This window comes from Cavenderia fasciculata (genome assembly GCF_000203815.1).
Source record: "Cavenderia fasciculata unplaced genomic scaffold Scf_ET2XIPL01CNAVH-3, whole genome shotgun sequence".
NCBI classification, from domain to species: Eukaryota; Evosea; class Eumycetozoa; order Acytosteliales; family Cavenderiaceae; genus Cavenderia; species Cavenderia fasciculata.
This window is the reverse complement of record NW_004457723.1, coordinates 1,639,527-1,655,812: the sequence shown is the minus strand read 5'-3', so window position 1 is coordinate 1,655,812 and position 16,286 is coordinate 1,639,527. Positions and strand designations below refer to the sequence as shown.

General features: G+C 36.8%; 6 protein-coding genes across 6 annotated transcripts; 1 reads left to right on the top strand and 5 right to left on the bottom strand.

Moving 5' to 3' along the window:
* Positions 1-578: 578 nt before the first annotated feature.
* DFA_07481 (uncharacterized protein) lies at positions 579-2,687 on the top strand (the record flags this gene model as incomplete). Its single annotated transcript, XM_004367283.1, has 2 exons — positions 579-729; positions 847-2,687. The coding sequence occupies 2 exons, from the start codon at positions 579-581 to the stop codon at positions 2,685-2,687; spliced, it is 1,992 nt and encodes a 663-aa protein (XP_004367340.1).
* Positions 2,688-3,077: 390 nt separating this feature from the next.
* Positions 3,078-4,649, bottom strand: gxcN (pleckstrin domain-containing protein; the record flags this gene model as incomplete). Its single annotated transcript, XM_004367282.1, has 1 exon — positions 3,078-4,649. The coding sequence occupies one exon, from the start codon at positions 4,647-4,649 to the stop codon at positions 3,078-3,080; it is 1,572 nt and encodes a 523-aa protein (XP_004367339.1).
* An 83-nt stretch (positions 4,650-4,732) lies between these two features.
* Positions 4,733-5,491, bottom strand: DFA_07479 (uncharacterized protein; the record flags this gene model as incomplete). Its single annotated transcript, XM_004367281.1, has 3 exons — positions 4,733-4,871; positions 4,957-5,169; positions 5,421-5,491. 3 exons carry the CDS (start codon positions 5,489-5,491, stop codon positions 4,733-4,735), a joined length of 423 nt encoding a protein of 140 aa, XP_004367338.1.
* A 352-nt stretch (positions 5,492-5,843) lies between these two features.
* DFA_07478 (leucine-rich repeat-containing protein) lies at positions 5,844-11,883 on the bottom strand (the record flags this gene model as incomplete). The annotated part of the gene is made up of 4 exons (XM_004367280.1): positions 5,844-6,649; positions 6,739-11,151; positions 11,267-11,490; positions 11,564-11,883. 4 exons carry the CDS (start codon positions 11,881-11,883, stop codon positions 5,844-5,846), a joined length of 5,763 nt encoding a protein of 1,920 aa, XP_004367337.1.
* An 832-nt stretch (positions 11,884-12,715) lies between these two features.
* On the bottom strand, positions 12,716-13,606 carry DFA_07477 (uncharacterized protein; the record flags this gene model as incomplete). Its single annotated transcript, XM_004367279.1, has 4 exons — positions 12,716-12,798; positions 13,086-13,142; positions 13,274-13,492; positions 13,561-13,606. The coding sequence occupies 4 exons, from the start codon at positions 13,604-13,606 to the stop codon at positions 12,716-12,718; spliced, it is 405 nt and encodes a 134-aa protein (XP_004367336.1).
* A 94-nt stretch (positions 13,607-13,700) lies between these two features.
* On the bottom strand, positions 13,701-16,074 carry DFA_07476 (uncharacterized protein; the record flags this gene model as incomplete). Its single annotated transcript, XM_004367278.1, has 5 exons — positions 13,701-15,164; positions 15,237-15,294; positions 15,318-15,550; positions 15,713-15,784; positions 15,880-16,074. 5 exons carry the CDS (start codon positions 16,072-16,074, stop codon positions 13,701-13,703), a joined length of 2,022 nt encoding a protein of 673 aa, XP_004367335.1.
* Between the last annotated feature and the right edge of the window lie 212 nt (positions 16,075-16,286).

Genomic DNA, 16,286 nt, shown 5'->3' with positions numbered 1-16,286 from the left:
AGTTCTTTCGTTCTATAGTTTTTCTTTTCTAGAACCCACCATCTTATCTTGGGGAATGCAAAGATTGCAATGCAAAAATAACTTGGTTGTAGTGAGAGGGAGGTGATCACATCAGACGATGATCTAGTAACTACTAGTTAAATTAAGGTGAGTTGATCTGATGCAAATTATAGGTAATAAATGAATGTTACGGTTCGTGATAATCATACTAATAATAATACTAATAATAATACTATTATTATTTAATGAGTGAGGGAGATACTGTAAGCTGTAATAATAAAGTACCACACACACAAACCCAAAATGACTTGAATGGGTTAAAATTTGGACAAATTTCTTCTCTCTTTCAATGAAACCACCGAAAAAAATCAGCTTTAATAAATAAAGTACCACACACAAGATCATCATTAGTATTTATTGATGTATTTTTTTACATTACTCTATCGAACAAATACAGCTACAGACAGAGAGAGAGAGATTATTATTAGATCTTGAATCAAAATAAATAGGGAGAGAGAAAGAGAGAGAACAATAGTTTATATATATATTACAACGAAAAGAAAAGAAAAGAAAAGAAGATGTCATGGACAAGAAGTAGTGTCAGTGGCAAGGTAGCACCTGCAAGGTGTGCACATTCTTCAGCCTATTGTTCAAAGACAAATAGTGTCTATATCTTTGGTGGATGGGATGGAAAGAATGTACAAGGTGATTTGTCTCAATTTCATGTTGGTATGTACATCACATAAATATATATATATTCATTGCATTACATTTACTATGATTATAGTCCCCCCCCCCCCCCCCTCCTAACTAATCATGGTTAATATATTATTATATATATTATAGAAACATCATCATGGTTATTTCCTTTAACTCATGGAAAGAAACCAACAAGTAGAGCAGGTCATTCAGGTGTAGCATTGAATTCACATACTATATTGGTGTTTGGAGGTATAGAGGGAGAGTTTTATACATCTGATGTCTATCTATTGGATGTTGATACGATGGAGTGGAAGGAGATGAAGACTAGCGGCAATGTACCAATGCCAAGATCACGACACTCTGCTACAGTGGTAGGATCAAATGTATATATTTATGGAGGTAGTGATAATCACATGACCTTTAATTCACTCTATTGCTTGGATACGTTGACCATGAAGTGGTCAATTCCTAATTGCACAGGATCACCACCAGCTTCTTGGGGACACGGTGCCATCTACTATGCAGCAGGCAACAGCATCTACTTTTACGGTGGCAATAGTGCCAGTCCCCTCAACTCGGGTGATCCCACTTACAACGGACTCTCCATCTTGGACTTGACCACTCTTACTTGGCGTCTAAACGTAGAGTCACCCGAAGAAGAGGACAAGAAGCTGCCCAGTCGTGCCGGCCATACCTTTACACCATTCAACAACAAATTTGTAGTGTTTGGAGGTGTTGGAGATGGTGGCAAGATCCTCAATGACACCTTTGTATTGGATCCCGTCACACTCGTGTGGAGACAGTTTACAGCCGATAACACCCCAACCTTTAGATGCTCCCACACCGCCGAGATTGTCAGTCACCAAATATTCATGTTTGGTGGTAGTGACGGTCACCGTTACTTTAAAGATATTGCCATTCTAGATGCTGAAAAGGTTATGACCAAAATAGATCAAGCTCCAAAGAAAAAAAGAATTAGATTAAGACCATTTAAAAATGTTCCAACAACTGATCAAGTAAATACAGAAAATGGAAATGAACCAATTATATCATCATCTCAACCAAAACAACAACAACAACAACAAACATTGGATGGTGCAGATAAACCTAAACCAGTTGTAGTAGTACCAGTATCACAACCAAAACAACAACAACCTCAACAAAAGGAAGTTGAAACCATGGTTAAACCACCTCCACCAATCCCACCAAATCCACCAAAACCAGCAGCAACTAGTAAATCAAATGAAGTTCAACATCAACAAATTAAATCACAACTACAACAACAACAACCAAAACAATTATTACCACAACCAAAACAATCAACGACTGCAACAATACCAAATCCAATCATACCAACCATTAGTTTTTCACAACAACAACAATCATTTACATCTGCATCATCTCAATTACCACCAATACCTCCATTACCAATGATGAATGGTAGTATTAGTATTAAACAAGATTTAACAATTAATTTAAATAATCGTAGTGGTGCAGCAACTCCAGCTACTACAGCAGCCAACATTAAATTCAAAGGAATCATTGAATGGTTATCAAAGTTAAATCTATCAAAATACGAAGACAACTTTATTAGAAATGAAATTACAGTGGATATTTTGGATTACGTAACGGAACAACATTTAATTGAAGATTTGGAAATCCCTACACTTGGAGCAAGACTAAAAATATTAAATGCAATTCAATTGGAAAAAGACGCAAAGAATGAAATCCAAAACAAAAACAAACGTACAGAAAAGAGTGAAAAGGAATTATTAAAAGAAGCAATTGAACAACTTCGTACAACTAGTGATTCTATATTATCAGTCATTCAATCAATACCACAACCAAATAATAATAATAATAATAATAATAATAATGGAAATAATCATCATAATGGAAATCATAATAATAATAATCATCATCATAATCACCATCATGGAAATTCATACAAGTCACCTGGTGCATTAAAAGGTTTATCAAAATAATTATAATAATAATAATAGTAATAAATCAATTTTTAAATTGGGGTAATAATCAATCAAGAGTAATTGATTGATTTCCCCATTGTATATTTTTTAAATCAGATTTAACTTTTTATTTTAAAAAAAGTTATTCATTTATTTGTTTGTATATTGGTTGTTGTAAATTTTGTTGTTGTATTAATCAAATAGTAAACTATACTATATTATTATTATTATTATTATTACTATTAACATGATAGGTGATGGATTGTGTTGATATGTTATCTATTTAAATTAATTACCAACAATACTTGAGAGAGTGAGGAAAAAAAAGGTAGGTTTGTTTCGGGTTGTGTGATATATATAAATATGTTTTAAAATCGATTGGACAAAAGATAATTATTATTATTATTATTATTTTTTGAAAGAAGATGCAATTGAAGAAGTAGGTTGTCGTGAATTATTATTATTATTATTATTATTATTATTATCATCATTATTATTATTATTATTATTATTATCATCATTATTATTATTACTTTGATTAATTATATTAGTTGTATTTGAAATTAATTTAAAAAATGGTATCTTGCCTCTATTATAAAAACTATCATCAATTCTATTCATGGTCAAATATGTATTCTTCATTTCTTGAATTTGTGTAATTTGTTTGCTTTGGTCTGTGAGACGGATGATATTTTGTTGGACTGGTGGAGGTGGAGTCGAAACAAAGTCTATCATTTTTTGTTTCCTCAACTCTCTTGATCTCGCAGCCAATCGAGCAACCTCTTCTGGTGTTCTCTCGGGTGGAGCAGAAATATTTTGATAGGATGATGAATTTACATTATTGTTGTTGTTGCTATGATGATGATGATGATGTGGTTGTAGAGGTGGTTTGAGTTGTTGTAGAGTAGGTGGTGGTTGTTGTTTGTTGTTACCATTGACAATGGTGATTTTGGGTGACCCTCCATATGGCTGGTGTTTAGGGACGACTGGAGATGAAACTGCCTTTGAACCCTGTTGGTGTTGTTGTCTAGTAATTTGTGGCGTGGTTGTTGTAGTAGAGGTAGAGGTATTGGTATTGTTGGCGTTGGATTTAGATGCAGCAGCGGCAGCAGCAGCAGCGGCACGAGGTGTAGTAGTGGTAGAGGTCGAGGTTGGGGTTGGAGTTGATTCGGTTTGGCTTGATGGTTTGGGAAGTGGAGAGGATGGAGTTGTTGTTGATTGTTCGGGTGATGCTGGTTCTTGTGGTTCGACTACCATGGGGACAGCTGCTGCAGCAGGTTTAGAACCTTGTGCATCGTAGGCAGGTGGTGTATAGTCGGTGGTGTAGTTGTATGCTGCGAGTGGTTCCATGATGGTGATGAGAGGGACGGGTTCCTTGGATGCGCGTGGCACAATCATAGCACTGGCATCTTGTGTGTCCAAGCTGGATTCAGTCGTACCAGACTCTCCTTCAGACGCTTCGTCGTTGCTAGGGTTAGCTACCGCAGTAACCTCTTCTTCAGCAGGTGCAACACCACCCATACGCTTCAAAGTGGCACGGAACTTTGACGACATGACCTTGATTTGTCGACCTACTTGATTCCAACGAATACGGGTCTCATCGTGGACATGTTTCTTGAGTGACCGGTCCGTCAACAGATCGAGCAACGATCCCTGATAAAAGACGATACGCTCACGGTCAATCTCGTCGAGTGGGTATATAACAGCTTCATCCTCGACGATGGCGTGTTGTGGTGTTTCCTTGAAGGTAAACAACTTCTTAAAGAAGTGTTTCTGTGCCCCTTGCAATGCACGTGCAGTGCTGGCAAGGGGTCCCGGGAACCGATACACCGAGATACGATACTCTTTGGCCATTTTCCATGCAGTCTCTTCTTCTTCATTGGTGAGAGGTGGTGGTTGCTGCTTACTAGTTAGCAGTGTATGCATGATTGGCATTAGATTCAATGGTATGATTAAATGTGGTTGTGGATTAACATTCATTTTCAAAAGTATTAATATAATATAAATAAATAAATAAAAGATGAATCTTTGCGCTTTCAATGATCGTCGTCTCTCGATAATTATTATTTAGATATTCTGTGTGTAGTAAATATATAAATATATGCTAATTGTACTGTTGTTGTTGTTGTTGAAACGATTTCAATAGTGTGAATATAGTAGGTTGTATAGCTATATAGATATGAATGAATGAATAATGAGATTCTAATATAATATATGGAAAACGAGTAGATTAGTTAGAAATGATACAATTTCTTGGGTATTCTTGTTTGAATTGTGTTGTGCATGCGATGGGACAATGGATTCAAGTATGGGTTCATTGGAATTGGTATGGGTACCCATTGAAAAGAGACCGAATAACGCTGAATCTATACAAGCACCTACTGCCATGTCCCTGTTGAACTGTTCAAACATACCTTTGATGGAACTTGTCCTATCTGATGGATTACCCTGTTGTTCTGATGATTCCTCTATGTTGCAAGTACAATATTCCGATCTTTCCCTATGATTTTTGTGAACAAATAATTAGATAAGTTAATGATAATATAAATGGGCACAAGAATAATTGTTTTAAAATTTTTTGTGTTTGGTTTTTTTTTTTCAACTCTCCCGTTTGTTTGGGTTCGAGGAGAGGATCAAGAAAGAATAATAAGAAATCAATTCAATTGAATTTAATTTGGATGAGATGGATGTCAAAAGAAAGAAGAATCAATAAAGTACTTGTTTTCAATTTGGTTGTTTTAATCAACCAACTCCCTTTTTGGGAAATCATCAATGATATGTATATGGATCATATATGTTTGTGTATCGACAATGATATCCATTCTATCAACATATCCAAAGATGAATGAATGAGTAAAAAGAATAAGAAAAATAAAGGTTATCTAAATACATAAAGAAACATCAACCCATCTTTAACTAATTCCCATTGAAATCGATTGGCAATTCAATGTATAGTACAATCATTTCGCATTGTATACTAAAGACATATTTATTCACCAAGATATTCATCAACACAAGTAGTTTATAAAAGGAGATCGCGAGTATAACCCGATAACCCGATAATTATTTTAAAAGAGACTAGGAATCATTATCAATAGTGAACTATTTTGATGTAAAGCCGATCTGAAACAATTGGTTATCTGCTGCTATAGTATTATTATTTATTTAATTATTTTATTGTAACAATTGAATGATCTTTTTTGAAGCAATTTGAATGGATTGATTATCGGTAGAGGTGTGATCGGTCAAATTAGTGAGGGAATCGATGATGTTGGTTTGTTTGAGGAATCTATGGTTGACTTGTTTTTGTGAAAGGATCAATACAGTCTTGATGGCAAGCATTCTACATACTTGTCCCTCTTCACCAGAGATTTGAGCGTCGGTGAGTAGATTGGATACAACAAATTCGAGTGTTCCTTGGACTTGACAGATGAGGGTTTGACAGGTGGCATCGAGAGCAAAGAATGAAATGGCCCACAACAATGATTCCTTTAGATAGTTGGTAAGTCTATTGATATTGGCCTGAGTGTATTCAAGCAGACGATGGAACACATTCTTTTCCATAAACAATTGACGACACTCTGCAGAGGCAGATAACCAAGCAACCGAAGCAATCGATTCGTCCTTTACCAACGACGATGATCCATGGTCACGAATATTATCGAGTAAAGCTGCAACTATACCAGATTGAATGATAGCATTGATAAAGTAATTTCCAGTCTTTGACAACGAGGAAATAAGTCGAATGGTTGAAATCTTAATATCAACATCTTGGTTTGTTGGTGATACCAATAATGCCTTGACCGATGCAGTTGCATTGGATTCCAGAATCATTGGTACACAAGATACATGTGTAGCAAAGATAGTCAAACATTGTAATGCTTTAATAACAACTAAACTATCAACATCTCCAACATTACCATTATTTAATAATTCTACCAATTTTATAATACTAAATCTTAATTTTAATCTTGATAAATCTAAAATAAAAGAATATTAATATTTCTTTCTTTCTTTCTTTCTTATTTCTTTTGTTTCTTATTTCTTTGTTTAATATTTAAATATTTACCATGATTAATAATTAAAGTAAAGATGGTTAATATGTTGACAAGGATTTCATTTGATTGAGAGTTGACATTAAAATGTAAGAGTATTTTATCGACACCGTGAAGTTGGTAGAATAGTTGATGGGCATTTGGATCATTTTGAAGGATGGGTACAAGACATGATGTGGCTACATCAATGAGATCTTGATCATCGGTCGTTTGAATTTGGTCAATGAGAACATGGATAAAGTTGTTTTGGATGACGAGATCGCGAAGTGAGTGTTGGTTGGCATCGACCTTTTGTTCCTTGTCTACAATATTTCCAATGATACGAATGGTTGGAATCTTGAGTAGTTTGGGTGATCGGTCAATAGACTCTATTAATCTTGACAAGACACCAGCATTGACCAATTGTTGTTGACATTGTGGGTTGGTGATAAGACAGCATAGAGAGATGAGTGCACGTACCGATAATCCTTGTCTTGTACTAGACACCATACCTAGAAGGATTGGAATACCACCACATGCAATAAAGTATTGTTGGTTACCAACATCCAAAAGGGCACGAGATAATGCCCAAACCGTTTGCATTTGCAACAGTTCATTGGTCGATTGTAAAGTGACAAAGAGTACTTTAAGTGCACCACTATCACGAATAGCACGGAGATATTCTTCATCGGCAACAGTTGTAAGTAGTTTACAGGCAAGGATTGATGTATTGATACTTGAAGAGTTCATGAGACGTACCAATTGTGTCAATCCACCATTATGAACAAACTCGGCACACAACGATACATTCAAACAGAGTTGATTCAACGATGACAAGATTGAATCTTGGTAATGGATGTGTTGAGCAAATGATTGGATCAATAATGGTACTAATCCACATCCAATAAATGTCTCTGCATTTTCCTCATTGGCTGCAAGATTCTCAAGTGCCTTGAATGCCTTGTCCATCATAACTCTTTCTCCACCATTCTTTATCATTAACATTACTTTTTCTGTTACTAATTTCATCTTGCGCTCCAATTCTGATTTTATATTTGTTGTAGAGTTATTATTACTATTATTTTGTTGAGAAGTGATGGTTGGTGAAGATGTTGGTGGGGATGCAGTGGTGGGAGTAGAGGTTTGTTGATGATGAGGATAGATTGGTTTTTGGGATGTTGGAAGTGACCCATGATTATCGGTGATTGGGATGGGAAGTGTCATTGATATTTGATTGGCAAATAGACGTTGAGTAGGTTGTGATAGGATCTTACTAATGGTAAGGAAATTGGGACGTGCTGATGGATCTTGATTCCAACAAGCACGGATGAGACGATCAAATACCATTGGGAATTGAGATGGTACTTCTGGACGATACCCTTGTTTGAGAAGATCGGGAATCTGGTGTTGTGCAACCGACGATGGGAATGCATTTTGATGTGTAAACATTTCCCATAGGATGAGACCGAATGCATATTGATCTATGTTTTGGTCATAGTTGGAAGCACCCGATTCAAAAATCTCTGGTGCAAAATAATTGACTGCACCTCCATGTGTGGCTGATGACTTGTACAAGTTATCTTTAATGGCTGTAAAACCATAGTCTCTGATCATGACACGTCCCTCTGTATCTAATAAAATATTGGATGGTTTGAGTGTACGATGGATGATGTTGAATTGGTGGAGATAACACATGGCACGTGCAACACCGGCAGCAATCGCAACGATAAAGTCTGGTGTAACACTGGCGGGTGTCTCGGCAATAATCTGTTGCAATGTGACTGCTTCTACGTGTGGACTGATTGCCATGATGTTGGTGTCGGCACATCCACCAATCACAGGCACTACATTGTCATGTGGACCGAGTTGACGTAACTTGTCAACCTCTTCCTTGAATGCATCGATAAACTGATCAGAGAATCGTTGGATACGTAGTTTCTTGAATACAACTGTCTTTTGCCAGACACTACCTAGGTAGCAGTCTCCCCAACTACCCGTTCCAAGCTTGGCGTTGACTTGTACATCGCTGTAGTTGCAGATCCACGATGGCTGGCTGGATGGACGTGGCACGTTGTATGTCGACAATCGATGAGTCAACTTGGGTGACAACGTGTCGGTGGGTGGAGTCATTGAGTAGGTGTTTTGTTGTAGTTGAGTAGTTTGCTCAAAAGTGTTGAGTAACTTGTCCAACTTTAACAAATTGTCATCGACCACCTTGTCCTTGGTTTGGTTGTACTCTTCAATCATCTCGTTGAGCTTTTGTGTTGCACTAGACACTTGATCCAATTTCATTGTTACATCCTTTTGACTAATCTCTTTGAGCAAGTTTTGTCTAGAATCAACATGTGATAGTTTGGGTCTTGCTGTACTAGTTGATTGTTCATCTTGTTTAATTGCATTTGATAAATCATCTAAAATATCAAAATCTGCAGCTGTTGCTTTCTTTACAACTGGTACTGTTACTGGAGTAGCTGCTGCTGTTGCTGCAGCTGGTTTAGCAGCAACAACTGGTGATGTTGGTTGTGATAGTTGATTATTATTATATGTGTTTTCAATATCCCTTAATGTCTTTTCAATATCATCTTTGAAAGTATCTACATCGAAATCAGTAGATGTTGATGGAGGAGCAACTGGTGCAGCAGCTGCAACTGGTGGAGCCACACTACCAGGTGGTTTAGCAAGTGGAGATTGAGTTGGTGGAGATGGTTTGGATTGTGGTGGTTTGGAGATGATGGTTGAGAGAGTAGATGGGGATGGTGGGACTGGATTCTTTGCAACAGGTACCTTGCGGATAAGTGGTGAACCTGGTGGAGAGGCAGCAGCTGGTGGAGAAGTAACATTTGGTGAAATGGGAGATACAGGTGATGGTCCAGAAGCTGGTGAGCCACTGGCTGGAGCAGGTGCCTTTTTTAAAACAACTCCAAATGGGTTGGGTGATCCTGCAGCAGCTCCTGTTGGTTTGGGTGATGATGACATCATTGGACTACCACTAGATGGACTACTCGAAAGAGCAGGTGATTTCTTTAATACTGCTACTGGTTTTGGTGTCGATATTGATGGTGAAGATGCTGCTGCAGGTTTAGAAGATGATATGATTGGTGATGATGAAATTGGTTTTGGTTCGGTTGCAATTGTTGTAGATGTAGTTGTAGTTGTAGTCGTTACAGCTGGGGTAGCATCCTTTTTAATAATAACATCCATTCCACCAAACATCTTTTCTTGTTGATCTGAAACTTTGACCCATTGTGATGTCTTTCTTGGTGATGAGGTGGCAACTGAAGGAGAGTGTGCAGTTGTTGGGAATTGTGGTGGTGCTGCTGTAGACACCTCTTCGACAGGTTTGATAATCTCATCCTCGGACATTCGAATGATGGGTGCCTGTGAAATGGGCATGGGTTGGGAGGATGAGACATGTGATGGAATGTCAGAAGAGACCTGTGATGGAACATCGGCGAGGAGAAGCTCGGGCATCATGACATCGTCGACGATTGCACGGTACAACATGTCGAGGTAGGTAGAGTGGTGGACGTTTGGACCGACCTCTAGGTTGATAGGACCTAGCTCCTCGAGGAGTAGGTCAAGATAGGCAGACATACTTTGATCATCTCTGCCAGCGAGTGGATCGATTGGCTCAATGTACATTTGAAGTGGTGGACTAGTTGGTTGGAGACTGATAGGTGATAGGTTATCATTGGACGATCGTTTGTTCACAACAACAACTTGTACCGATGGATCAAGATCCAACTTTGAGGTTGATGGGGTAGATGTTCCAGATGACTTGGACGTGAAGCTATCCTCTTGAACTGGACCACCGGTCTTGGAAAATGCCTGGTCAGAGCTACCCGTAAAAGATAGCTTACGACGCAATGGCACAGACTCTAATTTAGAAGGTGTACCAAATCCGCCCGATGAAGAGAGTGATGATGAAGGACTGAAATCTTCAGTACTACTATTCAACCCACTTCCATTACTCGATGACACAATCTTTTTAAGTAGTGGTGACTGTGATACTTTGGATAAAAGTATTGGACTTTTGTAAGGTGTTCGTTCAGTCTCTTCCTCACCGGCAGCAGCACCACCCTGGGACGACTTTAGATTCAAAGCACTACCAGCATTATTGAAAATAGTTGAGATTTGGAATTGGGTGGTCATGACAGACGCCCAAAAATTCTCACTTTCCAACTTGCCACCCTTTGATCTCTCATCCTTTGTTACTAAACTCCAATTATAATATTTGATCGATTTGAGTTCATTGGCTACAAAACAACGAAACTCTTGAATGTTTCGATCGATTGGATTACCCTGCAATGAAAAGTATTCCAATGTCTTTACCTTTTTCAACGATCCCAATACTTCCTTGTTAAATTGATCCAATGGAATATTAATATTATTATTTGATAAATCCAATACTTTTAATGTTTTCAATTTTGATAATTCTTCAAATCCATCTAAAAATATAATTAAATAAATAAATCAAATAAATTAGTATAAATAAATAAATATTCATTCTATTTTTGTTGTTTGTATTGTATTTTAATATTCTTCTTCTTTGCATTGCCTTACCAATTAATCTATTAAAACTTAAATCAAGATGAACAATTTTCTTTAAATCAGTTGTTATTGGTACATGAGCCAAACGATTATTGGCAACTGATAGATAGACCAATGCGGTTAATGATTGAATAGAAATATCGACTAAATTATTCTTTTCCAAAATCAACCATTTCAATTTAGTTAGATGACTAGCAGAACTAAATTCAATCAATGAATTTGATGTTAAATTTAATCTAAAAACAAAAGAATGATTAGGTTGGTTTGGCTTGGTTTGGTTTCAAACATCTAATATACTTGATTCCTTACGATTTTAAAATATTTGGACAACTCTTTAAAAATTCATCAGATTCCAAGTTGTAGTTGGCATCACTTGCATCGAAAAAGATGGGGTAGGATTTAGTTGCGAAAAAGGTTCTACTATCCTTTACAGTGAAATCGGCGAGTTTGGATTCACCACCATCGGCCAAAGGTGGTTTGGTGAGAGTACGTTCGTCATACTTTGTGTCTCTTCCTGGTACTTTGGGTGAGTTCTTGCTCACCACTAAAAGGTTACTATTACTACCACCTCCCAATACACTTCCACTCCTTTTAAGTAGGTCTCTTTTATCAAATTCTGTTGATGACATATTTGATCAAGTTATTCTTTTTTTTTTTTTTACTTATTATATATATAAATATATTAATAATTTAAAATTACAATGGGTGGTGGATTGGTGAGAGAAGAAAAAGAAGAAGAAGAAGGAAAAAGTGATTTATAAAGAAAGTTTTGACTATTATTATTATTATTATTTGTTTCTTATTCTAAAATATTATTATTATTATTATTTAGTCTTCTTTTTCTCTCTCTCTTATTGAATTTGACTGATTTGATTGTAATGAAAGTATAAATATATTCGAATTGCGGATATTATGTTTTGAGTTGTGTGTGTGGGTGGTTGAATATCGATATTATTATGATATGATTACTACTTTCTACTACTACTACTATTATGATTTAGTGGTGGTTTGAATCAAATACAAATTTGTATGATTGTTGGCGCGCGTTTGTGTGTGTTGTGTAGATATTGTTATGAGTTGATGATGAAATACTACTTGATTATTGTTGTTGTTGTTGTTGCTATCAATATTATTAATCTATTGATAAGTACTACTAACTACTAATTTATAATTATTTATTTATTGACTGATTAAAGATATCTCTTTATCTTTTTATCTCTATCTTTTATTTAAAAGAATACAAATACAATTATTTTTGTTGTTGTTGGTGGTGATCGATTGATAGAACAAAGTATGGTGTGGTGGGCGTGTCTCGATGTGAGTGTGTCAAGAGAAGTAGCTACAGAGAGTGTGATTGTTGTTGGCGGTTGTCTCAAAAAAAATCATGCAATGATCTCACCCAAAACAAGATATTCGAGGGCATAGTGGTCGCCAAACCAGATCTATCATCGATTTTTATTTTTATTGCTGGTCGGGTCGTGGGGATCCCCATTTATTTAAATAATTCGTCACGATATTTTGGCAAAGGGCAGGTGTATAAAGATCTTTATTTAATGTTAAGCTTTTATTTTATTTTGTGCAAGACAGATTTTTAATGGTATCTCATTCGAGATGTCAACAGTTCCAACGATGAACACATTTACAATGTGAGGGGGATAGGAGAGAGAGTAACCGACTGAGTTGTTGTCTCAATAGAATAGTGGGTTGGGAGAAAGTAGAGGGATTGCTTGAAATCGATTCAACGTTCGTTTCTGGAATTCATGAAGTGATCCATGTAGGTGGACTAATACCAACAGATGTTGCATGCATAGTTCTGGCAGTGAAAACTTACCAGGATATCTTGCTTCAAATTGTTTGATTTGGTCCATGATTCCTTGGGGCGAACTATCTATAAATTGGATTGGGATGGTTGCAACATAATCGATTCTCTTTTCTTGTGGAGATGATTAGAAATTGATTAGTATCAAGAATCCATGAAAAAATAAAAGGAGAATAAAGGTATTGTTTGTTTGTGATTACCTGTAGTTTCTAACAGTATGCGTTCAAGATCTCCATGGTCGCATTTTGCTAAACCTGGCACACCCGTGGTATGGATAAGATCGAGTAAGCGATATTTGGAATCGTAATTATCTTTCAAGAGCGACTTGACATCTACTTGACCAGAGGGAACACCAATTTCTTGGAGTAAATCAGCGATATCACTTTCTTTGAGTTTGTCACCCAAGGCTAATGATTTGACTGTGGATAGATATTATTAGTAATGTGTTTTACACAAAGTTTACTTTAGAATAAATATATATTCCTACTTTTGTCTAATCTTTGCTTTATGTTATCAGTATTGGGGTCAGACATTTAAATTAATTTTTCGAATTACCAAAAAAAGGAATCTGCTTCTACAAAAAGTTTGGAATAGAGGATGAAGGTTTATTTGTAGGTGCTTTTGGTTTTAAAAGGCACTTAATAATGCAGTGATAATAGAGGTGATACCTTCACCTAGGACAAAACCAGATGCAACGATGATCATGTATTCACCTTCTGTGACGGGGAAGAAGCGGTGCCAGAGCCATTGGGCAAGTGATCCGAGACAACGTGCAATGGTCCAGTTGGGTGTGACGTACATGCCAATGGCGAGTGCGATGCCGCTGGGGAGATAGTGTTCGAGTTTGGGGTTGATGGCTTCGAGGATGGGGATGAGTGAGACAAGAAGGGCCGACACGATGCAAAAGGGTAGGACGTGGTCGGCTAGCGAGCCGCCGTTGACGAGTAACGCCATGTCGAGCCAGATACTGGCGGTAGGTGCGGGCATGTCGGGTGAGGGTATTGTGTAGGCTGTCGAATAGAGCTTGTATGCACCAACTGCGAAAAAGACACTAAAGAACGAACCGATCAACTGGCCAAAAAACTGGACTCGTGGAGATGCCTTGAGAAGATGTCCAGTCTTGAGATCCTGCATAAGGTCACCTGCTTGTTGTGCACCAGCCTCTGCCACGGCACCTGCAACAAGGTTGGCGAGGACATTGTGCGGTGCGACACCAGCAAATACAATTTGAGATATCTTTCCAATTCCGCTGACTGGGTTCATGTCGGTTTGACCAAGTGCTCTCACTGCAAGGATACTAGTGAGAAGTGCTAGGACAACAGCCACCAACACTTCATAAAACTTTACACCAAATAATGGTGAAACAATGATAATACAGAGTGCCGACGAGATGACCAATCCGATGACCCACCAGTTGCGAGGTACACGTTGTGACTCTTTAGCAGGATCACGACTATCAATGACTGGACGTAACCCCATTCTCGCACGTATCATTTGGACGAGTAGGACGAGCAGCGATACAATCGACTCGGCCAACATGACAAACAAAGATATCCACAATAACCATCCTTTAACACCATGCTTCCAATCCAGTACCTTTCCAGGTGCCCATCCTTTACTATGTGCTATCGGACCCAATATAGCCCATCCAAGTACCGTTCCAATCATCATTGATACACCAGTCTTGGGACCCATAATCATACCCTGTCCAACATAACTAAGTGATGGTGTCAATGACCAACTCCAAGTATTTGCCAAGTACATACCAAATATAGGTACATTCTTTACCGCCGGTACCCAATAACTGAGAAATGTATAAAAAGATGATACACCAAAAGAAATAAATAATATTTTCCATTTTTTACTCCATTCCTTGTTACTCTCATTTGTCATTGATTCCACTTGAAAAGAGTCTGTTGTCATATCTATATCATTTAATAATTCTTGACTATTATCTATGCTATCCAATGGATCTTTATCTATGCTATCTAATAATAAATTTTCATCTTGTTGTTGATTTGGTGATGATGAATTTTCAAACATTTCATGATTAACTTGATTATTATTTAATTTATGTAATACTTTAATCATCTAAATAAATAAATAAAAATTAAATTAACAAATGTATATATATATGATTGATTATTTTTCCAATTTACATACTTGAGCAGTAGCAGTACCAGATGGAAACTTTAACTTTTCTACGAGAATAGTTTGTTTTCTAAGAGGAACGGCAAAAAATACACCAAAAAAGCCAATGAGAATGACCAAAGTGTAAGACCCCACCATGACAGGTAGGATGGTGTTTCGACTGGTTTTCCAGCTGCAGCTGCTTCTTGTTCGTTTAGCATTTGGAGTGCAGGGATAATACCTACAAATCCACCTGCCAATGGCATTGTCGCTGTTGCCACAGCAATCGTTTGTAATAATACATTTTCGAAATGATTGAATTTTAGAGTCAACTTTTTTTCAATCAACTTAAAGAATAGGAATCCTAACAGCGTTGACTGTAGTGATCCCATTGTAACCCACCCTGTCTGGAATAAGTGGATACCAAATACAAATAAAAGGAAGGAAGTTGTGAGTATTATAACCTAAAATTTTAACCAACCATTGATTGTATGTAAAAAAATACATACCTGTAAACCAAAATACATATTACTAAAACACATTAATCCTCCAACTGTTACACCTGCTATTACTGCTCTCCACTTTTTTTAAAAAGTAGTAGTAGTAGATTGAGAGAGAATTAGAACTTGAATAGATGATTGTTTTGTATATATGATTACAATAGTACATAACATACAGTAAATTGAGGCAATAGTGCATCAGAAGATGTTATATTGTTACTTGACATATTAATCTCTGCAGTTGGATCACTACTACCACCTATATGATCATTGTATTCATTCTCTTCGTTGGTGGTAGTCGTTGTCGTCAAGACTGATCCATTTACTCTTTCATCTTCTTCGTCATCATCGTAATGATATGTTGTTGACATTATATATATATAACTACTACTACTACTACTACTACTAATACTATTATGTTATTATTCTTTCGTCTTATGTCATTATCTTAATTCAGTGTTAAAAAGATAGATAGATATAAAAGTCTAAAATATCTCTATCTCTGATTTTTATCATTGCTTCAAAAAAAAACAATTAAAAATTAAAATAAAATGAATTTTTGGTAGAGATTTGGAAGAGAATT